The sequence below is a fragment of the Colossoma macropomum genome, unplaced genomic scaffold (genome assembly GCF_904425465.1).
Source record: "Colossoma macropomum unplaced genomic scaffold, Colossoma_macropomum, whole genome shotgun sequence".
Taxonomy (NCBI): domain Eukaryota; kingdom Metazoa; phylum Chordata; class Actinopteri; order Characiformes; family Serrasalmidae; genus Colossoma; species Colossoma macropomum.
The window spans coordinates 14,905,091-14,930,401 of NW_023494789.1; the positions used below are offsets into that span (position 1 = coordinate 14,905,091).

The window sequence follows — 25,311 nt, forward strand, 5'->3', positions numbered from 1 at the left end:
TTCTATGGAAGTGTAAGAAGAAGACCAAAAGCACAGTCAACTTATCTGTTTAACTGCATTAAAAAATGTTACATTTCCCCCATGTAAGGTTGTGTCCCACTCTCCCCTACTGAATTGAGACCACTGTATCGTATCAGACTGAATTATGCATTTTGTGAATCGTTACATCCCTAAAGGTTACAAAGTAACCACGATGAAAATAAGCCTAAAATGTGTCCACAGCAACATTTGCCATTAGTGTTCCTGTAATAATTTGTCCCCTTTCAGAACAAATGAGTCCATGCTGAATAAAGAATATGTGGGTCCTCAGCAATATTATATTCACAGTGTGAAAAAGCCTGCAAGCAGCAATGAGCCACTGCTGTGGAGTTATTAGTCAGGGCTTTCGTTAGAGCCACACCAGATACTAGACTGCCCCAGCCTAGTGCAAGACCGTTTAGCAGTGTGATGATAATAGGAGGCTTTAATGATCTTGGAATTGGTTTGTGCAAACAATTTCTCTCGGCATGGCACACACTACAGTCAGACTGCACGATGTATCATTTGTTAGTCTTTGCAATACTGATATGTAAATGAACCTCCAACCAATCACAGTGTTCTCATTGCTGTGTTCTGTGAGCACCTTGATCAATCATGGTTTCTGTGGTTATTTTGAAGAATCAAGGCATTCACTAGTGCTGGGCAATATATTGTATATACCAGTATACTGTTATTTTGACACACAGTGATATTGCTTTAAGTTTTAGCGAGTATACAGTACCGTGCAAAAGTCTTCAACACATTATTTGTAGCATATTATACACATTATTTAAAGCCATTTAACTTGGCTATAAGAATGATTTTGCTTGTAAAAACACCTTGTATAATTAGAACGAATGCAAACATAAATACAGTAAAAGTAGTTGATATCTTGTGAGCTACTTTGAAGAGCAAAGTTTAGATCTAGATCAGATTTGAGCCACTTTCATATGCGGTCATAGGTCAATATGTATCTACGTGGTGCTTCAATTGGAATTCATTTTTTTCACTGTGTGCCATCATTCAGGGTTACCGAGACAGCCATATAAACGCCAGTAAATGCTGCAGAAGCATCTGACTTTTCACCTCAATCTCGCTCTGATAATGAACGGTTGACAGCTGTTCTGAGCTAAATATCTTTGCGAGGAAGGCTTGTTTTGCTGGTTAGTTTGTTGTTCATGACGCACGTGGTTCATTCATGCAGCGTTGTTGATTAGGATATGCGCATGCGGGTCATTCCAGGACACAGGTTCATTCACATTTATCACAGATTTGAGTCACTTCTCTTAGCGGATGTGAACCATTGAGTTAGAGCAAAAAATCAGAATTGAGTGTTGAGCCTTGTATATGAATGCAGCCTTAATCACTGTGATGTCTGTTCTGTGACCTCCTCCCTGACTGTGGTTGGTCCTAATCACCATGTCATTTGTTCTGAGACCTCCCGCTGTCTGTGATTGGTCCACTGCGTGGAACATACAGTTCTTAGAGTATACTTACGAAGTGTGCTCAGCAAAAGTTTGTTTTTTGAGTTCTTTTGTTGTGTGAAGTGTACTACCAGCTTAACTGTAGGGTGTCGGTGGGGCTTCAGAATGTTTTGAAAGAACGGTTTAAATAATCTAAAAGAAACTTTAATCTAAAAAAGAAAAAAAAAAGTTGTCTTTTCTGTCTTGTTTCTGTTTGGATAATGTTCATAATGCTATAGAAGGTTCCCTTTGATGTCAATTTAGGAGAAGAAAACATAACAAAATAGTTCAAACATGACAAGCTATGGCAGGTTAGTAAGACATTCTGTAGCCTGTAGTAGCAGCACGGGGCAAGCATGGGGTCATTATCTGATACCATCTGATACCCTGGTAATGTGATATATTCGGAAAGGATTGTGAACAGTATCACCCAGGACTATTATTCATGCAGTCCAACAAAAGTAAACGATTTTGGCCAAAGTACTGCAGGCTAACGTTTACCATGTCACATTGTGTTTTTAATATATTGTAAGGCGTGTGACATTCACTTTGTGCAGCAATGGAATTGCAGTTGTAGTGCTTTGTTCATATTTAGTCCTACAGAAGTTGTTTATGTGTGTTCTTTGGGTGCTTTTAAAATGTGTCTCTAGTTTAACTTTGGCCTTTACTAAAACACTGTAAGTGCAAACTGTCTGCCTGAAACATTTGATTAAAGCTTAGTGTGTGTATGTGTGTACATGGGCCACTGTACAGGGCCAGTGGAATTAAAGCTCCTCCACCTCCTCTTTGGTCTCCCAGATGTTATGTTGCAATCATTGCAGCATGATTATACTTTAATGGAAGCTTATGCATACTGTAAGGACACAGACACAATGCTGAGCAGAACCTGGCTCCCGACATCTTAATCCACATCCACATGCTCTCAGACAGACTCTGTTGCCCATTTAAGGGCCATTACAGTATGTGTGTGTGTGTGTGCGTGTGTGAAGCAGGTTGCTTTAGAGGATGCTGCAGCTGAAGCAAGCTTTATTGTGTTGGGTAGTCTCTGTGGCTCTGATTAGAGACTGAAAGAGACAGCTCCATGCTCTCCGGGAGGGCTTAGAAAAGTGAATTACGAAAGACTAGGCTCCATTTAACTGAGCATCAGACAGGATGTGATGGGGCAAAAATGAATTTATGCATTTAACCGGCTGGATTGAGGGTTAAGAGTTGAGTATTGAGTTTCACATGTTTATGGGCTGTGTTTGATTGGTGGAAAGAGAGTGTGCATGTGTTCTAATGCACTGCATGACTCTCCACACATTAGAGAACTGTTCTCAGTGGATTTTACTAAGTGTTTGTGACAAAGGACCAAGGATTTTGTTGTCAGCAAAGACTAGATCAAATTGTGCAGTGGTTTTTTCAAGGAATAGTTTGACGAATGTCAAATTTATATAATTTTACCCTTACCCCAAATATATCGAATGAGTCAAGACATGTTTGGTCTCTGAAATTTTCTTCTTTAGCTTTGCACTGGAGCTATGAATCTCATGTAGCTAAAGTAATGGAAGATAATACCCCCTCCAGATGGCATCATGGAAGCTACATGCATAAATCACCACACGTTTGCTTTAAACTGTGTTGAGTTGTTAAGTAATCACAGATATACTTGCTCCTGTGGTTTCTGACACTGTATGACATATTGTTATCTATAAAACTAAACAAACATACACCACGTTGCTAAAAACAGTAGTAACAGTCATCTTGAAGACTGAATTTTGTCCATACTTGTGTCCTTAGATGACAGGCCATCATCCAGTGCCAGAAACCACATAAGCATATCTGGCTGGTCTGCTACATTTGGGGTCAGAGGAAAATATGGGTAAATTTCCTCCCACCCCCAAACTATCTCTTTAAGCTGAGAGGATTTGTAATTGAAGCTGTACTTTTCCCCAAAGCCAGTTTTGCTGCTGCCTTGGAAAAGTTTGTTTTTGAGTTTTTCTCTCTGTGCAGCTGATGTCTTGTTTAGGTATTTGTATGCATTGCACACTTAATCTGTGTAGAAGTGTGTTCGTAGATGTATATAAGAGAGAAAGCTAAGTTAGCAGTCCATACAGGATGCATAGTTCTTCTGGTTGTATGGATGGAAAAACAGCAGCTTCATTCTGGAATTTGCTAAAGTTATTCAATTGATCTAGTTCGTGGGTTCTTAACCTTTTTCAGAGTGCGCCCCATTTTTAGGGTTAAAAATATTTTACCCCTGGAACCACGCTGGGACCCCCAAAGGGGGTCACGATCCTCAGGTTAAGAACCCCTGAACTAGTTCATTGTTTAGTCATTTTATTCGACAACATCCAGAAGTGGGGACTTAAGTCACATGACTTCACTGATCTTTGGATTTTGATGACTGAAGTCCACAGCTGATAAAATCAAAAATACTTGCATCTCGACATTGAGTTTAATACTAATGACTCATTCATGACCTTCTGACTCAAAAAAGACTTAAGACCTCCCACAAAACCCCACAGAAGAAAAAATTTGGAAGACATCTCCAGAACTTAGCTCTACTTATACCAGCATAAAATAAAGCGTTGGATATGTCAGTAAGTTCATTAGCTTTTTCATTTTTTTGTTGTCATATAATTATTTACTAGTGCTTATAAGGAATTTTCAATGTTATGTTAGTGCCAAGCTAACCGTACTGTACATTCACATTTTCCACAATGGGTTTAATGCTCTCCATGTTTTTATATATAGCTTAAACAAGGCCTTTTAAGCTTGACATATAACCTAATGCTCTGTTTATTTAATTTTTATAACATAGTCCTCATCGAAATCCATAATTAAGTAAGCAGAGTAAGATGAGATTGAATATGAAACATGATTCATGCAAAAACATGCAGTAATTTCAGCATACTGATATATTTTCAACTACTAAAATAAAATCACATAACTGACCTTTGGTTTTTATTGCTTGGCAGGATGGGTAACACTGGGTAATGCTAGCAAACCAAGCTGCAAGTCAGCTCTGTTTATCCATATTACCCAGCAACCAGCAAAATTCTGCAGCTAAGTAGGGACAGGAAAATTAGTAGAAGAAAAAATAATAGGGTAATAAATACAAATTTAGCATTCATGTCAATTTTATGTATTATCGTCAGTGTAGTGTTTTACTTCAATTTAATATATTACTCGTACTACCATTAACTTCAGTGAAAATGCATTTAGACTTGTTTAGGACTTGAATGTCAGGATTTTAGACTGTATTAACTTGGGACTTGTTTTGGGATTGCTTGTCTCGACTAGAGATTTGACTCAGACTTGCCTGTCTTGACCTGAGAATTACTTTTTACTTGCAGCGCAATGACTTGCCACCTTTGCTAACATTACATTTTCCATTTTATGGTGTCACACTAAACAGACACCTACCAATGTTTTTCTTCTTCTGTTTGCACTTTGCTGTGTTGTATGTTTTCAAGCACTGGACTGTTATATGTCCTGTTTGTTCTGTGTTCTCTGAATCTCATGTATTTTCTGCACCTGTATCGAAACAAATTGTGTTGAAATCAAATTAGTTACCTGCAGAATGAAAACCTGCGGTGCACAATAGATAATCCACCAAAACTCAACAGCAGAACGTCTAGCCACTGTAACTCTCCTGATTATGTATAACCGTGTTAAAAGTTAAATTGAAGTTGGTCACTGGGTAGGAGCACTTTTACAGCCAGTAGGCTGATACTCAGGATAGTTGCTCCTGGTCTACTACAATCTGCAGATTCGTTCAAGGCTCCTCTGTTTTATCTCTCACACAGACAACAACACAGTATATGTGACAGCAGTGCCTGGTGTGTGTGCTTAAAAGGCAGGAGGGAGAGATTTGTGTGTGCGTGTGTGAGGGCTTGCGTGTGTATGAGTGATAAAGATCAGTAGCTCACAGTGGACTCTGTGTTTGATGGAGTTTGGTTACAGCAGGAGGCCTGATTTACATACTTACACGGTGTGATGACAGGTATTCTTTTTTAATATCACTTCTTCATGATTCTGCAGTTATCATGATGAAGAGTAACTGTGAGTACTGTCACTGTGAAGCAGGGCCCAACTGATATGAGAATTTTGTCACTGATACATATTTTAAGGAGCTAAAAATGAGCCTATAATCGCTGCATTTTATATGGGACTGAAAATTGACTGACCGCTGTGATTGTCAGTTGACAGATATGATTGTCAGTTCTTAGTAGTGTTTTTTTGTTGTTTTTTCCAGGTAATTAGCTCTTAATTTTCTTATTTTTCATCAGTTTCTCTTCTCATTAAGGTTTTTTGAGTCCTTATGTTTTTGTTCTTTTAACCGTGATGCTGTTTTGTGTTCAGATTTACCAGTTTAGTCTCTCTCTCTCTGAAAGGACTAGAGCCCAACTGATATTAACAGAAATATCACAGATATTGCATGGGTAGTTACCAACTTTTTTGCTTGTGGCTACACCAGGATTTGAACCCAACAGGAGGCACCCCCTGTTTAACTATATAACAGCAATACAGGCTAAACAAGTCAAACAAGTGGTTGGAATGACAAAACCTTTTAATACCATGGCAACAGAAAGTTATAACACTAAAAGTAGAGATATATGATGGTATTTTATCGTTCTCCTAATACATTTTGTTATTGTGATGAACATGAGCATGTTGTGGATATCTGTACTTAAAAAAACACAGACGAACAGCGTGTTTCACTGCAAAGCGAGTGTAATTAGTCCTGTTTAAATTGATTTAGTGCAGTACAGTGAAATCCTGAACAAAATCATTGAAAACTTTACCCAGAGGTTTTGATGGCAGTTTTCAAATGTGGCATTACTAGTACGTTGTGTCTGTGTGTTGAAATATTGTGATACGTGTCATGTATTGTGAAAATGAGTGTTGTGGTGTGATATTTCTGTCATATCGACCACCTCTAACTAAAAGTTTTTTTTCCTTGAAGAGAACTGATGAAAAATGAGAGGTGATTACCAGAAACCAAAACCGCAAAGAATTTTGGGTAGCTCTGCCCTCATAGCGTTTTCTGAGTCTGAGTGAATCTCTCCTGTTTATTACAGTTGAAGAAGTGTGAAAATTAAGAATTGACAATTACATCTGTCAGTAAAGCGCTGTTTGTCTAAAACTGTTGGAGTACAAAATTAAAATCCAAAATGTAAATCCTAAATTATCTGTTGAAGCCTCTTAAAATCAATATCAACCACAGTGTTTTCATACCACTTGGGCCCTATTGAAGAGTGGTATAAGAGTGTGAAACCATGAGCAGGTCGCTCACTGGTGTTTTTTTCATTGCACAGCAATACAAGCTACTGGCAAAGTGACCAAAATCTTGGATCAACTGCTTCCTAGTTACGACTGAAGGTTTTATTGCACCATGATTTCAGTGCATGTTAAAAGAGCATCGAAGGTTAAGTATGCCCTTTACATATTTGCCAAACTCTCATCACCCCCTACCCAGACACGCAGACACACACTTGCACACACATATACACACTTGCACTAAACATGACACGTCAGCTGCTGTGAAAGCTGAGTCGTCTTTCATACTGTGTCATACTTAAGTTTCATGCTTTTGTGAGTCTGCATTTTAAATGGCAAAACATTAGGGACTTCACTGTGTAGATTTACAACAGTTCTAAAAGATAAACCCACTGTTTTGTGTATTTAAGGCAGAAGGTTTGTCAAGTTTGTTTTAATGCTGTACCGGAAACCCCCTCATTACATTGAAGGTCCCCTTTTAATCCTTACCAGTATAATCACCTAAAGGTTACATATGCAGTATAGGAATAGCATTTTATAATCCCCATTGCCTATAGACCGTGCGTAGGTCTGTGTAATAACAGAACACATAGAAAATTAACACTCATGTTATGTATAATCCTCAGCAGTTATCACCCATATATACACACCCTGATAACCAAATAAATATTCAGCTGTGCGTATGCTACATGATACGTTGTATGTGAAATTATAACCCAGTTTTTATTTTGTCTTTTGAAAACTCTCCATGAACCTATTTTGAGGGATATATTTTTATATCTCAGTTCCTGCTGTTGTACTGTGTCAAGAGATTTACTTTAACACATCTCTCTCTCTGTCTCTCTCTCTCTTTCTCTCTATCTCTCTCCCACCCATCTATTCCCCCAGGAGGTCCATGAAATTCTGCGGGAGTATGAGCTCAAGTACTGCTTTGTGGACCGGAACAAAGGAACAGGTAATTGCCCTCCTTCAGTCATACACCAGTTCTTACGTTTCTAATGGATCTCTATATTCTGAAATCGTTCCATCTCAGACGTCAAAACACTCTCCACAAAAACCTGCCTGCCCACACTGTCTGATTTCACACACTCACCTGGAGGTTAAGAGCTCTGGGTGCTGGAGGATTATTTAATGAGAAATTGCTTCATCTTACAGTTATGTTGTACCTTAATCGGTGGAAGTGTCTGTGAAGCTTTAGGTTTCACTGTTGCGTAATATGTGCTTTACTGAAGAACGTTTGAGACTCCTTCCCTTCTATCCTGCCCATTAGCTCATTTTCACCTATTTTAAAGACGGATTTTGAGGGAACATTTGGTAAAGGAATAATTTTACAAGCATACATTTGAATTAAGGCTGAACTAATATGAAAATTTTACCAATTTTAGTGGGGGATAACCGGTAATGTTGGCCAGTATAACTTTATATTTACATTATTATTCAAATTTCATGCTGTCATAGTTTTAGGCAAACAATGCTTTACTGGCAGAAATATTTGTCAATTCTTATTTGTTGTTATTCAAAACTTAAATAAACAACAGAAACCCATATTAAGCTTTTCTGTGGTTTTCTGCAGTGATGCTGCAAACTCAGACCTAAATATCAGTGATATTATTGTCCAGGCAATATATCAGTCAGGGCCTAATTTGAATCTAGAGGGCATGTTCTAGTGGTCTAGAACTACATGGATATGTTGCTGCCTGCCACATGTCCACAGAAGCTGGTTAAGAATGAATTATTATTCCTTTTTTATGCACATATTCAACTAATATTTCAAATTTTAAAACACATTGTGGAACCAAAACTTGCTCTTGTATGTATAGTGTTCTTGAGCTTTGAGGCTGAAGCTGTAACATTAGTTAGCCAAGTTATAGTAGCCTCAGTCTATAGTAGATAGTAGTAAGTAAAAGGAACCATTAGGCCAGCCATAATATAGAAGTTTTTTGCACTGTTTCTTTTTATCAGATAAAAAACATTGACAGTGTGGGGTTATATACATTAGCAGTGTACGCTCATAAAAACGCAATGGAATATGTCTGAAAACACCTGCCGTTTATGAGTGGCAAAGCAGCAGACACATTAAAAATGCACGTTTAAATAATAGATAATGGGCTAATAAACTAGGGCTGAACAATTAATCGTTTTAAAGAAATGGACATGCTGGTCTTCTTGGCAAAAAAAAGGCCTTTAAATCACAGTCACAGTATTGGTCAGAAAAATAACAATTACATATTCACCCCAAATTGTTCAGCCCTTTATTAAACACAATATCAATTAATGACAAAAAGGCCCTTGCCCACCAGATGAGGAGAAGGTTGAGGCTGAGTTTGTGCCCTCTGTGAAAACATAATGTGGACTGCTGCCATAGGCCATAGCCATTCTCTTATAGTTCCAGTTATGATAGGAAAGCCAGAGCTAAAGTAGATATAGATCTCCCCGAGGCCAGTGCTAACACCAAGCATGATTATCAGAGCTTGCATGGTAACCTGCCCTGACACAGAGCTCTGTAGCTCCGAAATATCACTGGGCCTGAAAACTCTCGGTGGCGTAGCGGGCATTCCTGCACCCTCTAATTAGTAATGTTCGGGGATGAAGGTGAAACCCTATGATCTCACTCTCCATCCTCTCCCGGCTTGTCGCCTCTCCCCCCTCCACAGCTGAGGCTCCGATGTCGAGGATCAGAGTGCCGCATGCCTGTCTGAGGTCCAGCACAGCTCTGCTGATCCCTCTTCCTTTTTGAAAGGGTCCTGAGACTGGTTTATGACCTGTGTAGGGTTAAAAGGTTGGAACAGCTATTAAAGGCGAAGATGAGAACAATTTCAGTCTAGCACTACAAGAATTGGAAGAAAGATAATGGACTGGAAACGTTGATGTTTGAGGACAAGACTTGACCAATGTGACAGTTTTGTCACTAGTATCAAATTTGAGGAGATAAAGAATTTTATATTAGCCGGTGTTATAGTTGTAGAGAAACATTTCTTTACTGACTAATATCAGGGCTGTATTTATTGGCCATATTGAGAACAGTCCACTTCCAAAAATGCACCAGCGTTTTCTCAAGAGTTGCAACCAGTTAAAAACCAAAGTATGACTCCTAACTTCATGAAAGTGGTGCTTTGCGTTCGGGATACAATGTTGTAATTTTTGCTATAACACTTGGAACTTTTCTAGCATCAGTGCTACCTGCTCAAAAAGGTTACATAGAGCCCTGGATATGTTTGTCACTTGTCAAATATCATGTTCATTTTCAATTGTCCAGTTTCCTAAACGCACATAAAATCTGTAAAATGTAAATATAAAACAAGCCACTTATAAATAAGCACATAATTCAGCATTAAAATGTACCCTATAAAACAGGTTACTGAGAATTATTCAAGATAACATCACATCGGTGAATAATTTTTTTTTTATATTTTATATATTTAAGAGACATCTGATTTTTTTAGCAGGATTCCTGATAATGCTGGTACATCCCTGGAATCCCTGCATCCTTCTGTATTCCTGGTCAATTGATATATGAGTCTGGCCCTAAAAGAAAAGATGTTTTTGAGAAAGAGCGCTAACAGTGAGAAACAGTGGCAGCCTGTAGGACAGAGAGGTGCACAGAAATAAACATCTGAGACATAGAGAATCCTTGCCAGTGCTTGCTTGTGACAGAAGTGGCAAAGTGTACCACGATATTCCCTAAGCTGAACGGCCGCGGTGTGGGAATTCCTCCTCCTGTGACATTGTCATAGTGCACGGCTTCATGAATACTCCTTGGCTAAAGTGTGCGGACTCTTTTCAAGGCCTGTCAATGAGGAGTTGTCTTTCAAATCAGAAATAGTGACAATGCAAGCTCCTGTTTCCATTCTCCGAACCAACTCTGAATACTGATTGACCTCTGAGCTAGCTGTCCATCATTGTATTTGTGGCGTTACTGATACTAGACTGCTGGCACAAGCATAAGTCCACACTTGCGTTGTTGTGATGGCCTAAACTGTCTGAAGGAGTGAAGTAGTGGTATACAAAACTATTATTTCAGCTTGTAATGACTTATTTAGGTCACATGCTGTAAAAGCACATTCTATTTAAGAAACTTGCATTGTTGAGTTGTTGATGCAACATCATGTGTAACGTTGAAGTCAGATTTAGTTTTGTGCTGTTTAGACCAAACAGTACTTAACATGAAAACTTTCTGTTCCAGCAAAGCGCAAATGCGGTAGATCAAATTCAGCCAAGCACAGAACCCAGTTCGATCTATGGACTGCATACGTGGGATAAGCTATAGATAACAAACTGAATGTTTTCTCCTTTTTTTAAAGTATTGCTCCCTCATGATTTCCTAACCCCCTTCACTTCAGTGCTTAGAGGGTTTCGTTCCAAAAGCCCTTTAGGAAGGAGGGGGAAATCACTCGTGTGTGCGTAGGAATTGGTTCCACCGTCTTAAATACCAAACAAGGCTGGAGGATAGCTCTCTCTGCTTGGCAGCTGCTGGCCCTCCGGCTTTAGAAATGTTTGGATTGCCTGGAAAGGCTGTGGGCATTGGCTGTGCTTTAGCAGAGAATTAGACTAGTGCTGTGTTCTGTGCACAGAGTTGGCAGTGTAGATGTGGGGACACTGAGCTTGACCTTAACTCTGCTTAATGTCTGTTGTGGCTGGGTTGAGTTGTCAGCCTTGGCAGTGCCATAAGTACTGCATCTCCATCTGGCCCTCATTTGCCAGGGTTTATTAATCTTTAACCAACAGGAAAATGATTTTGTGTTCCTGCTGGAACTGATAAATACATTATCATCTTTTACAGAAGCATATTCTGATCCAATATCTGAACCTTTAGCCCTTCTTTTCCCTTGGAGCTGTACTCAAAGTTGCTTGATGTTGCAGTTTTTGTGCTGATTATGGATTATGGAGATTTTGTCTCAGGCAGTGAATAAGCTCTGCATGTTAGAATGGAGTCTGTATGATCTTGGCCTGATAACGTTTTGTGTTCAGATGGAATCCCCTTCCTGAAGTCCACCTGTAACATTTATGTTGTTTTATGTACCAAAAGTAGTCATAATTCTTTCTATGTTACCATATTCTAACCTCTTTTTATCCCTTAGAATCAAACACTGTTTTTGTTACTGTACCTTTAAGACTGATATATGTAAATTAACTAAGTTCTGATTAGCTGCCCCGTGTTGTGCCTCATTCAAAAATCAGTCCAGGCTGAAACATTCCTTATGACAGACATAGGCAGATATACTGTATGTAATGTACAGGTTTTAGTGACAAAACAGTGCATTCAGTACAGCCATGTATGGACTGTATGGAGTGGGGAGTGAATGGTACATTTTGAAACAATTCTTATATGCTACATCAAACTCTGTTTCAGAAAAGGGAGGAAAATTTTGTTTTTTTAAAACCAAATAACTCAAAATGCCTATTCTGTGTGTAAAGTAGTACAACAGTTAAAGGCATAGATTTTATTTTTACTTCAGAGTTTGACAAATGAAGTGATAAAACATCTAGCCATGAGCCAAAATCCATTGCTAGTATTTCCTTAAAGGACATGTCATGCCATGTCATGGAATAAACACAATTCATTCCTTCCTTCCTTCCTTTCTTTCTTACTTACTTCTTCCCTCCCTCCCTCCTGTTAGAAATAAGAGTTTGATGGAAGTGTAGGCGATAATTTTGAATTGATTGTTTTTGTGATGTCATAAAAAAACAACACGATTACAATAAAAAAACAAGAAAATTTTGGATATGGCCCATTTAAAATGGCATTTTTGATCAGTGATACTCTAAAGTCTGACACAATGGAATTCTATTTAAAATCTTTACATTTTGAGAAATGCTGACTGCTGACTAGTAGACAAGTTAAATGCATTTGTTTCTATTATTTAAGGCATTTACACCGTGGAAATTCTCTTACAAGCCTTGAGCATTGCTGTCACCAGAAGAACTAAATCTGTTCTGAATCACATGTGCAGTATTGTGTAATGGAAATAGTCTGAGTGTGTTGTTGAAGTGTCCCAGAAATGTTTTGCAAGATGGAAAAAACCTCATTTGTGGAGATAAATGCACCAGAAGAAGGGCTTTTGGCATTTCTACTGTTATAGTGCAGTTGTGGAATTGTTGAAAACATTGATATTCATCTGTAATGAGCCTTCGCACTGCGGAAATTTCTCGTTTGGAGATTTCTGCTTGTGGGAAACTGTGAGTGCTGCTTTTTGAAAAGACACTAAAGAATGCATTCAAAGTGTGCTCTCGCCCAGAGTCCAGCCTACTCTGACTCATCGCTGTGGGGAAGAGTAAAGCACAGTATGCAACGCCACCGAGCCTGCACCGGAGCTTTATTAATTGAATTGCCAGTGTCTAAAGAGGCTATTAGGCATAAGATTTTCGCTTATCACCAGCCTAGGTGATTTTATGCTTCTTGTCATAATGTAAAGCTTATGCATAAGCAGTTTGTTGCAGATGTGAAGGGGATGGAGATGGAGTGAGCAATCTGAATTATAGAATATGTGTGTATGTATGTTAAAGCAGCATTCGTGAAGGTATTTGCAGCTGACTGTTGCTGCATTTTTAAAGGTAATAAGGAATATTCATCCTGCACCCCTTAGGGCTCACCTCAGCACAACCAGCAAATTGGCACCACGCACTGAAAACAATTGTTGATGCTTGCATTTTGCAGATAGAGTGTATCTCAAGGTTCTTATTCACTGGAGTTAGAGAGTTAAAAAATCTGCCTGTGTCAGTTAGGGGGAATCCGTGATGGAATGTGGAAGGTATGCGTGGCATTCCGGCCTGCTAGTGGAATGACAATGGAAGTGGTGGGCATGGGAATTAGAGCTTAACAGTGGAACTTTTGTTTGGACTGCGCCGTCCGGTAATGAAGACACATGGGGATCAAAAGGGCCTGCACTGATTTAGAGCTAACTTTGCTAGCTTTATGCTCCACGTTAAATAGATGGCAAATTATATTAAGAAACTGAAGACACATAATGGTTTTGGCATTGGTGCTCATTGATTTGTCCTCTCTAAGCATATAATGAGGTGTTTGTGTGTTTACGGCTGAGGGTTCTAGCACTGTAATTACCTTGGCATAGTCAATAGCCATTTTTCAAACTGTACAGTAAAAGTAAAAGAATTCAGAACCCTGAGAAGTGGCTTATATATTTATGCTTGATTACATAATTTGTTTGAGCTGTATTAGGCTGTATGTATGTTCAACAAAATCTATTTTATATTACTAACATTTTATATTTTATTTATTTTGCTTATAGGAGTAATTATTACTAAATATTACTTATTTATAGTGCTAACAATATATAGGCTGTATTTTTGTTTCTGAATGAGTACCAGAATACAACCTTGTTTCCAAAAAAGTCTGGATGTGGTGCAGAATGTATATAAAAACAGAATGCAAAGATGTGCCAATCATTTAAATCTACAATTTATTGAAAATAGTACTAAGACAACATATCAAATGTTGAAACTGAGAAATTGTATTGTTTTTGCCAATTATGTGTCCATATTGAATTTGATGGCAGTAACACATTTCAAAACATTTGGGACGGGGTCATGCTTACCGTTGTGTTGCATCACCTCTTCATTTAACAGCGCTCTGTAAATGTTTGGGACCTGAGGACACCGACTGCTGTAGTTTTGAATACGAAATGTAATGAAATAAGCTGAAATAGGCAAGGCTTTCCCTGAAAAAGACGTCATCTGGATAGCAGCACATGTTGCTCCAAAACCTGTATATATCATTCAGCATTAATGGTGCCTTCACAGATGTGCAAGTTACGCATACCATGTACAATAATGTACCACCATACCATCACGGATGCTGGCTTTTGAACTGTGTGCTGACAATGAGCTGGATGGTCCCTCTTCTCTTTAGCCTGGAGGCGAAGCATCCATGATTTCCAAAAAGAATTTCAAATTTTGATTTGTGGATGACAGGACACTTTTCCACTTCCCCTCAGTCCATCTCAAATGAGCTCGGGCCCAGGGAAGGTGGCAGCGTTTCTGGATCCTGTTTATAAATGGATTCTACTTTGCATGATAGAGGTTTAACCTGCATTTGTGGAAGCAGATCCTGGTTTTCGGAAGTGATGTAATGTAATATAGGCATGCACACTTGATCGGTAGGACAGATTGTTAGAACACCGGACCTAAGTTATAGTGATACATTTCTTGTTTATATTGGAGTGGAAGAGTGTAATGGCTGAAGATCTAGCGGTTTAGGGTTTAAACACAACACAAAATAAACCACAGTCTGCCACTAATCTTTGTATGAAAACAATTAATTAAAAATCGATAGTGTGTTTTTGAGAATCGATACAGTATCACAAAACATAATATTGAGATACTCAAGTGTGTCGATATTTTCTTACAACCCTATTTTTAACATTTGATATGTTGTTTTTTGTACTATTTTCAGTTAAATGTAGGTTTTAAATGATTTGCCCATCATTGCATTTTGTTTTTATTTATATTTTGCACAGCTTCCCAACTTTTATGAAAATGGGGTTGTACTTAGTCTCAAAGTCATCCTTAACAGCAGTTTCTTTTGATTTAATAATTAGGTCTGCCCCAATATGGGAATTGTGGGTCGATGTAGATATCAACATGTGCATATCTGTTGATGCAGATACTGATGCCAATACATAAATACTCACAAAGTCTAGAAATTGGAATTAAATCTGCCTAACGTAATTAACATTACAGAGAAATGTAATACTTATCTGTATAGGGTTGCAAAAACAGTAAAATGAATAATGTGCAGTGCAGTAGCCCAGCGTCGCTTAAACATTCATCTCTTGATATCAGTTTGAAATATCGTTCAAATCTAAACGTGTCCAATGCTGTTCTTTTTTAAGCAAATATCCGCTGATACTGGTGTGATTCCAATATCATCATGCATGCCTACTAATAATTTACTGTCTTGGTGTGGTCTGGAAGTTACAGAGCAGCTCCTGTGCTGTACCAAGTTGATGGTGATTCTTGTGAAACTGTTTAATTATATTTCTACCTGAAGCATTACATGACAGATAAGACTCAGAGTGGCCTGGATGCTTGGATAAGTATCACTACATATGTCTAAGATTATTTGTCAACACTTATGGTGTTACCGACCTCTTAGCACAAATTTTGCGCTAAGCATTTTTCATATCTTCAATTTAAAGTGCTCCCACATACATGATTTCTTTCTAAGGTGTCTCTGCTTTTTTAGCTTCAGTGGCTGCATGGAAGGCAGTGTAGTTTGTTGTGCTCTGAGGCAAGGTGATGTGAATGCCTGGCATGAATTTGTGATGTATTCATTTATTTTTAACATTTTCCATATATTAACAATGACTGTTCTATCTAAAGGCCTCTACTGCTTTATGTTAGGGTACAATTCTTGTGGCTTTGAAGCTTCTAAAGACTAAATATAGAAATAAGTACCAATGTAAAGAATGAATACTTGAGTCTGTGAATTATCCAGGCCAACCCCAAAACACATGGTGGTTTCCTTTCCAAACGAAGAAACCCATCCTTTATATATAACTGGAAATCATCAAAGATTTTCTTCCCTGCAATCTGCACATATTTGTAATTCACAAGGATGAATAGTAATCTGGCAGCTTTCAGTAGCCTTTGCTTCTAATTATTTAGAAAGAGAGTTTGCTGAACAGAACCAACCTGGAACTTAAATGACAAGACTAAAAAAAAGAACTACGAAAAGAGAACTGCTTTCTCTGTTTTTGAACATCAAGAGTGATTTCTGAGATTTTTAAAGAGACGATCCTCATTTTGACAGCTGACTGCATCCCACAACTAAGACCCTTACAATAAAGAGCCTTCCTGATTTTAAATAGCTGGTTACTGTGTGCTGTCAGACCATCATGGGGAACACACTGCAGAACACTCTTTCATGAAGGCGCTGAGAGGCAGCTTCACTACATGCTCTGTACTTGGCATTTAACAGCCCAGAAACATGTTTGTTGTACTGCTGCAAATAGACTGGAAGAATAGCACGAGGTTATTGTGTTGAAAAGCTCCAAAGTCATTTAAAATTATTTCAGATATTCTAACATCTCAGCTGTTAAGTCATAATTAAAACATCATTTCTGTAATTTGGGTCTCTTTTAATGGTGTGGTGGAGTAATGGCAGCTCAGAGGCTATGACCAAACTTCTCTGTGGTCTAATTAAAGCTAGTCACTATATACACTAATGTGAAGTCCTCAAGCACCAAGCATGTTGGCATGATGCAGAAGCTCTTAGCACCCAGGGGGTTATGTTGTATCGGTTTCATGCTTATTTATTTTTGATATGCCTCTTTATCCTCTCATTTTGTGGGCCGTTACAGTAGATGTGACCTTAAGGTACTAAGCTGTATTGCAGTAGCTGCACCAGATCACTGTCACATATTTCCAGGGTGTACTATGCTGAGAAGTAGTAATTAGCAGTGTATGTGTGTGTCAGGGTGGCTAATTGAGTGATTAGCCCCTGCATGTTTCATTGCAAGTTGCTGCGCAGTTGTTTTGAAGGTGCTATTGTGAAGGCAAGCCAGTTGTGATGATGAAAAAGAGCACATTTGTGGATGGTGTTCGCACCTTGTGGTAATTAGCTGAGCTGCTCAGTCTGTAATGTGTTAGGAAGTGGGAAAGAAAAATGTTATTAAATGCAAAATGCGGGAAAAATTAGGAAAATGAACATTGTATAACTGTAAAGAAGTGATATAAAATCCTGAAGTCTGTCATTTTTGATGACAAGGGTTGTTTAGAGCAGGGAAAACTACTGCAGTATAGGGTGTCACAGTGTGCATATTTACAGTACTGTGCAAAAGTCAGACACCCTTTATTTCTTTTCTATTCAAAAGGGCCAATATGTACAGGTTATTTGTTTTTCCAGCATCAGAAAAAAGTAGAAAACATATATTGAATAGAAAATTACACAGAAGCTTCAACAACTAAATATAATTTCTCAATTTTCAGGTGTTGCTGCTCCCAGACTGGATAGTTAGGCCGCAAAAAGACAAATTACCCTTGTAGGATCAATGCAGTATAACAAGACATAACATATATTTAGTATGTCAACACTTTGCCTTTATTACACTTTCAGAAAAAAAGCTGCTAAACTGTCACTGGAGCGGTACCTCTCGCCGTGTTCACTACCTTTAGTTAGGGAACATAATTGTACCATAAACTAATGCAATTATTATTTTTTTGAGTTGTATTGACTCCACACACCCTGTTTTGTCTCTATCATTTTTATTTTATTGTTCTGTTTTAAAACATTAGGCTATGAAAAAGGTACAAATATATATTTTTCCCTCATAAAAACATATTGAAGGTACACAATTAGACCTTAAAACCATTGTTGTACCTTTGTGGGTACATTTATATTGTTGGAACATTGGTAGATGAAAAATGTACATGCGCAGTACCTTTTTTCTGACAGTATACAGGTTCCATTGTTTTCAGTTTTCCAAAGATATCTGTAGGGATATTCTTCTACACTTCCAAAGTTCAGTCTTAGATGTGGGTTGCATTTTCTGCTTCTGCTTTAATTTTCTTTTTATATACATTGTACTTCCTTTTAATTTTTTGTTTTATTTCATTAAGATGTTGCAGTTTGTATCTTTTTAGCACTTTGTTATTTACATTTCTTTCACTCTTGTCTTTACATTTTTCAATGTTAATCCAACAATCTATACATTGTTTATCCATTAAGTTTAATCAACTCTCATAGAGACTAAATGCTAGCACTGTTGTCCCAAAGACTGATTCAAATCTTAGAGGTTTTGTACGTTGAAGAACAACTTGATATATAGCTTAATATAAAACTTGGGGTGCTGGAAAAAGCACAAGTATGAAGTACCTGTGCGTTGGTTATCCAGGTTTAATCGACTCTTTTTGAGGTCAAATGCTAACACTGTTATCTCAAAGATTGATTGATATCTTAGAGGTTTTTTGTATTACTTAAAAGGATAATCTTGTTATGGCTGCTGTTCATCCAGTGAAAGGCAGTAACTGGAACAGACTTCAGTATAACTGTTATCCTAGTTTTAATCAGCTCTCCTGGAGTTCACCTTACAGGTGGTGATCTTCCTCACTTAGGGTGCTGGAAAAGATTCAAGTAATACTGCCTATTTGATTTTTTTTTTATTTTCATTCTTAAGTACTTTGCTTTTATTTATCGTGTTGATGTTCTTTTCGCTTTTATTCATGTAAAGCACATTGAATTGCCTTTGTGTATGCTTTATAAATAAACTTGCCTTGCCTCAGTGATGATGAGGTCTGGACTCGTGGGTGGCCAGTCCATTGTTCTGAGAACACCAGCAGGTTCTTTATTTGATAAGTTTGTCTCAGTCTGCTCACCTGTGAGCTTGGGATTGTTACAAGGTGCACTGAAAAATGAATAACTTGTGCTTAATGGCTGTTTTGATTGGAGTTTAAACTGAAGATAAGGCTGTGATATAATGCATGTGGTGAATCAAATCTGTTTAGATTTTATCATATAATAATAATAATAATAGTAATAATAATATTATCATAAGTTTAATTTATATAGCATCTTTCTTACACCTGAGGTCTCTTAAAAATATTTGTGATATCAGACATACTGATATATTTTGTAAAGATACAGATAAACACAGAAGAAAGAAATTCTCCTGTGCTACAACCTGAACCTGCTATTTACACTGTGTATTTAAATGTATTTGAGTTTTAAGGACATGACTTGTTTGCATTCATTTATGCTTTCACCAAACACTGCGGTTTTGATTTGACTGGATTTTGACAAAACAATAAAGGCAAAACCAGCCCTGGCATTTCTTTTATACATCTGTATCAAAAATAAATCAGTACATATTGTATTGTAAGATTTGTGTATTATTACAAAATTGCTACCATATAATGAAAAAGGTGTGTCCCTTCTCCAGCCTCTGTGGCACACATCATTCGGTATCTGGATCCTCTGGACATAGCACGAGTGTTCATGCACCTGGACAAAGAGGAAAGCCGAGACCTTCCCATCTCAGAATTCAGCTCATGTTCCTGACAGCGCTTCACAATGCTCCCTCTAGCAGTGTGGCTTATCCTTCAGTGAGAGACTGAACAGAGATAACGGCTCGCAGCGAATCCCAAAGGGACGTGGAGTGCACCATCAAAAGCCCACATGCTGTCATTTCATGCCTCAACTCTTGTTGTGTGCTCTGTTGTTTTCTGTTCCCCATTTCTACATGACTGATTTACAGGATGGAAATTAATTGGCGTGCGAGCATACTCGCCTGCTCCCTGTGGACAGTTCATCAGCATGAAATGTACAGTGGCAGATAGTAGCACGAGCTGCCACTACCGAGTTCTGACGACCACAGGCAATACGGGAGCTCACACAGGCTGCCCACACTCAGGCCAGCCCACTGCTGCTTCAGTATGTTTGCTGATGAGGTTCATGTGTAGAAAGGTTCGACACCTAAGCCCCATTCAAGCAGGATTAGTCTTACCTGGAGAAGTATTATAATTTAGTTAACTGACAATGAGATTCATGATTTTAAACCAGTAGAAATCTGCAGTGTCCATAGTTTTTACAAGTTTGATACGTTAAAGATGCACGATTGGAATCAGTCAAGATCAGAATCGGCAGATTTTTGCTCCACACATGCAGTTGGCATATTTTGAACAACCTGTGTTGCAATTTTATTATGTAAATAACGTGAGGCATGTAAGTGTGCTTGCACTGTATTTGAAATCTGCTGCTATACCTGTACTGAAATGTCATTGCATAATTTTGCGTGACTGACTATACTGTTAGAGAGCCATTTGGCTCTTACTTTCTATGCAGCACTTTATTTGATTCATGTTATTTAAATAGGACGATATTTCATTTTCTGAATTCAAAAAGCCACAAGGAGTAGATCATTTTATGTATATTTCAACTTTGGCTAAAACTAAAGAAATTGGAGTTGGTATTCGCCATAAAAATTCATGGTCAGTGCATCCCTAGTGATAATATTAGGCTCTGTACAGATGGCGGAGCATATTCTGCAAAAAAAAATTACACGTCTGAACTGCAATGAATCCGCCTGTGACAAGTTTTGCAAAGCGGAGACGGAGTGCAGCAAATCTTTATGAGCGGTGTTATGCACGGGATTTTTCAGCTTGTCCCGTGAGGATCTGTGGTGGGAAATAATGCAAACGGTGGGGGGAAAAAACACAATCTGCAGCAGAACAAGCCAAGCCCGTGTCCTACCATAGGATATAATTTTATTTTGTATTTAATTTGTATTTTTAGCACAATACACTCCACCATCTGAATAAAGCCTTATACTGCATTTACATTGCACCGAAGCAAAATACTTACGTCGCTGATTTTTGGTTGCTTCGTGGCAGTTGTCGGTAAAATGCAAGCAAGTTTAGCTGTTCAGAGTTCTTGGCTAGTTTTGTGCACCAGTGAAACACAAGCAAGAAAATGTCTAATCTTTTTTAAATTTGAACTAATGTAAAAATAAAAGTTTCTCCTCCAACTTCCATCGACACTGATTTTAGGCTGTCATTTGCATGTGGATGTGATGCATGGTGTAACGAACCGCGGCACTTTTTAACAGTCTGATTGCTGCCTGCCGAAACTGGCTACTCATTTGCAAAATAATGGGAAAAGCTCAACTTTATAAAACTGCTGTTCAAACAGTCTCCCTTGCACAACTGTTGTCTGTCTGCATAGAAATGAATGGGGCGAAACAGAAGTCATCTTGCTTTGCTTTAATGAAAATGCAGCAGTAGGCCTGTTCAGTTCATGCTTACAGTAATGTTACAAAAAATCTCCCAAGATTGAGCCAAGTGCCGTGTTGTTATTGAGTGTCGCACCTGTCCTTTAACTCTGACCTGAACATCTGGGCTATGATGTTTCTGTTTAGGCGATCTGTGGGAATCTGGGGATATTACACAGATACTTTATCCCATAGGAACCAGCCAATCAAATCCTTTACAAATTACGTTACGGAACCCCCTCTTATAAAAGTAACCCAGCTCCAATAGTTCTTTAGTTTAATTCCAACACGGACAAAACTGTGGACTCACTATAACTCCCAGAGACTCACAGTTAAAGAAGCATTAGAGGAATCATCGTATAACAATAACAGTATATTGGCTTGCAATATACTAAAAATGTTGAAGATCGACCTGCTTTATTTTGACCAAAATAATTTGCATAATCGGAACACGATAACGAGCAGTAAACGATATATTGTGACAGTGCAGGCACTTAGTGAGAACATTTGACCCAGTCTACATATGAACGTTGCGTGAGGATGATGAGGATGATGAAGATCAATGAAATGGGGGGGGGGTGGATCCATTAGCGGTGTGGGGGTCTCGTTGTCTACTTGAAGTCAGAGAGAGGAGCTTTTTACGGGAGTGTGTGGGAGTCGCTGCCGGGCTCGGCAACCACTTGAGCCAGATGACTGATGCTGGGAAAGCAGAAGGAGATCATCATTAATTGATGCAGTGGCAAGTGTGGGTGGCTGTACCGGGAGGACGCATACGCACAAATACACACACGCAACACACATTCACATACGCGCACAGGCAGGAGTACAAAGGCCAGGGTACTTACTGTGAGTTGTGTCTGGTAAAAGAGCACGGTATATTTGAATGTTCAGACTAGATTGTTCGGTGACGTAACAGCTCCATTATCACAGATTTTTGGTGTGTGCGATTGTGGCTGTTAGTCATTGAGTGTCTGTTATTTTGAGTCAGCCTCTGTACTTTTGTCATTTGATTCAGATTTGGAGCTGTATATGTTATATGTTTATTTTTTGTTTGCAGAGGTTGTGTGTAATATGTTAAATGTTGCATCTCTTGGTCTTAAGCAGTGCATTTGATAGCATGGAATTATAGTAGAGATTTTGACAGATTCTGAAATTTGAGTATTCTTAAGAGTTAATGAACACGTTTTATTAACCAGAAAAAAGGGCTTCAGTTACCATTAAATGCTGTTATTGTTTGGCTGACATTTACTGCTAGTGAATTGTACATTTGAAAATATTCAGAAGTAACCTCTGGAAATCTTTTGGTGACTGTGGGTCCAAGTACTAAGCTTTAGTGTCAGATAAGGTGTGAGTACACTGCCTATTGATATAATCTAACTAGCTAACACTAGAGCTCACCAGTGCAGCAGTAGATGGTGATGACTCATGGACTTACTCGTGATATTTTGTCATCCACAGTGTTTGACTTGTAGGCCTATATATTTTCTCCCTGACTTTAATGATGGAATGTAACAAATACACAAATGGTGATTTTAGTATTTGAATACTGACAGAAAAGTTCATGTGCAGTGTACATTTTAGGAAATTCTCAGGCCGCAGTGTCAAGTTTTAGAAATCAGACAAAACAGCTTGTAGGAAAACACTTTCATGATGCAGGTCTCGTACAATCAGGCCAAGCTAAGCAGCTGCAGAGACTACATTATGGGATTCACAATTCTGTTGTTCATTACTAGATTAATTACATTTTTACTGCAAAATAAAAAATGTCAATGAACACACAACCACAGCTTATTCTTAATCCTTGTCAAGTAAAATAATATAATACTGCAGTTCAATAAAACTTGTGGTTATAAGTTGTCATCTTTTATGTAGCCAAAAAATGTAGTGCCCATATCATGAAAACAAAATTTCCCTGGCTTTTTTGAAATAAAAGACTTTGATGTAATATGTTAACATTGTTAAAGTTTCAAAAAACACTGTTCACTCTCCAGTCCCAAATGCAAGCTAAGCCCAGTTTTAATTGATTGCTTCTGTGTTGTCGCGAAAACCCATTTACAAATATCCACCTAGTCAGCTGACAACAGTTTAGCTCTGCCCATTCACGCTGAAGTTACATTGAGCGTTTCAGCGTGGACTGCAGCCAGGCAGAACAGAGCTAAATTACATATGTCAGTATTAAAGGCACAGTAACTAAAACAGCCTCTTTAGTTCTAAAGAATAAAGAGAGTTTTTACAAGAGTCTTGTAAAAATAAGTTATGATTTTTGTCACAAAATCCACACAAACATTATAAGTAGACTTCAAGGAGAAAATAAAACTAAAAATGTGAAAAATGCTCCTGTAAAGCAAAAAACAAAAATGTACCTCCACCCTGTATGAAATCTAATCTTAAAAATGGATAAAAAGAAAAAGGTATGTTACATAGCAAAAACAGTAGTGGCAGCCATCTTGAAACTGAGATTTGGCAAATTGAGCAGTATGGTCTGTACTTTTGTCCACTTTGCTGGCTGATTCTAATGTTGTCCGTTTTGTAAAGTGATTGACTACATTTGAAGGAAGGGATGAATTATGACAATCTGATTTTCACGAATCTTTTGGTTTCATTGCCTTTTTATTAGTTTTGTCAGTCATTATTCTTTCCAAATGTTTATGCTATTGTAGTGTACTCTGGTACTGAATGTAATGTAAATATAAATAAATAAATAAATGCAGCATCAGTTCCACCATGCTTTGTGCCAAAACAGTATCTTTTTGACTCTCCAAATGTCTTTTTGTTTATTGTGTGTGTGTAACTGGCATGTAGGTCTGAGGGTGAAAGGCTATGCCTGTTCTTTCAAGTTCAGCTGAACACTCATGTTTGACAGATGTTTATGTTGCTTCATGTGTTGTAGTGTTAACTGCCATGCCACGGGGCAGCAGGTGGAGGATTAAGAGTATATCCCTGTGTATATTTTGCGTATGTGTGACCGTCACAGACATGGTTGAGGTCAGCTAGTAAAAATTTCTAGGCTGTGTGTGCTTACACTGACCGGCCTTGGCAATTAATGGTTTGAAAGGTGTGTTATGTCTGTCTGCTTGGGATCTGTGTGAGTGTGCGTGTGGGAGAGGGGTTCCCTGGTAATTGACATGCTGTAAAGCAGCAGGTGAAGGCTTGTTTGTGCTTTGCTAGCGACAGTAACTGCAGGGGGAGGACACTCTGTCAAATCCCGGCCTAAAGAACCAAAACTTGGCACTTTGCTGAGACGTGGAGCCATCTGGTAATGACACCCAGCCTTATCGAAGCCTAACGAGCCATAACGAGCCACGGTATCGGGGCAGAGCTTGTGTCTTCTGCAGTTTGCCACAACCCCGGCTGGCTGAAATGACTCAATAGCAGCATTTTTGCATGGCACGGTCAGCAGTAATGACGTCTGACAGCCTGTTATTGAGTACAAGAAGAGGCATCTGCATTATTCCTTAGATCCATTAAGGAGAGGGAATGCAGGATTTTCTTGTTTTACATGCAGTGATCTTTCACCCCCCTGGCTTAATGAGTCCTGATGAGCTCTAACAAGCTCTATTGTTAACGGTGTCAGAACAGCTCATTTGTATGTCACTGAAAGGTGGGTGAGAGCGAGCTGATACTGCCATGATATGAACTCAAAGCACTCCTGAAATTTTAACAAGCATAACAAGCACAGGACAGCAAACTGTTAATGATGGGATAAAGAATGCTAATGGATTAGAAATCAAACAGCGCATATTCTTAGAATGTTGTGCTTTTCCTGCCAGAGACAGATTTAAATGAACTAAAGCTAAACATCATGACATCTGCTGTCATGCTGACCATCATGACCTGACCAA

At 38.4% G+C, this 25,311-nt stretch overlaps 1 protein-coding gene across 1 annotated transcript in view; it reads left to right on the forward strand.

The window, feature by feature from the left end:
* Positions 1-25,311, forward strand: part of raver2 (ribonucleoprotein, PTB-binding 2) — an 89,479-nt gene that overhangs the window by 8,023 nt on the left and 56,145 nt on the right. Inside the window, exon 2 of the mRNA XM_036570234.1 lies at positions 7,635-7,701. Coding sequence (XP_036426127.1) covers positions 7,635-7,701 — 67 coding nt within the window. The remainder of the gene's footprint in view (positions 1-7,634; positions 7,702-25,311) is intronic.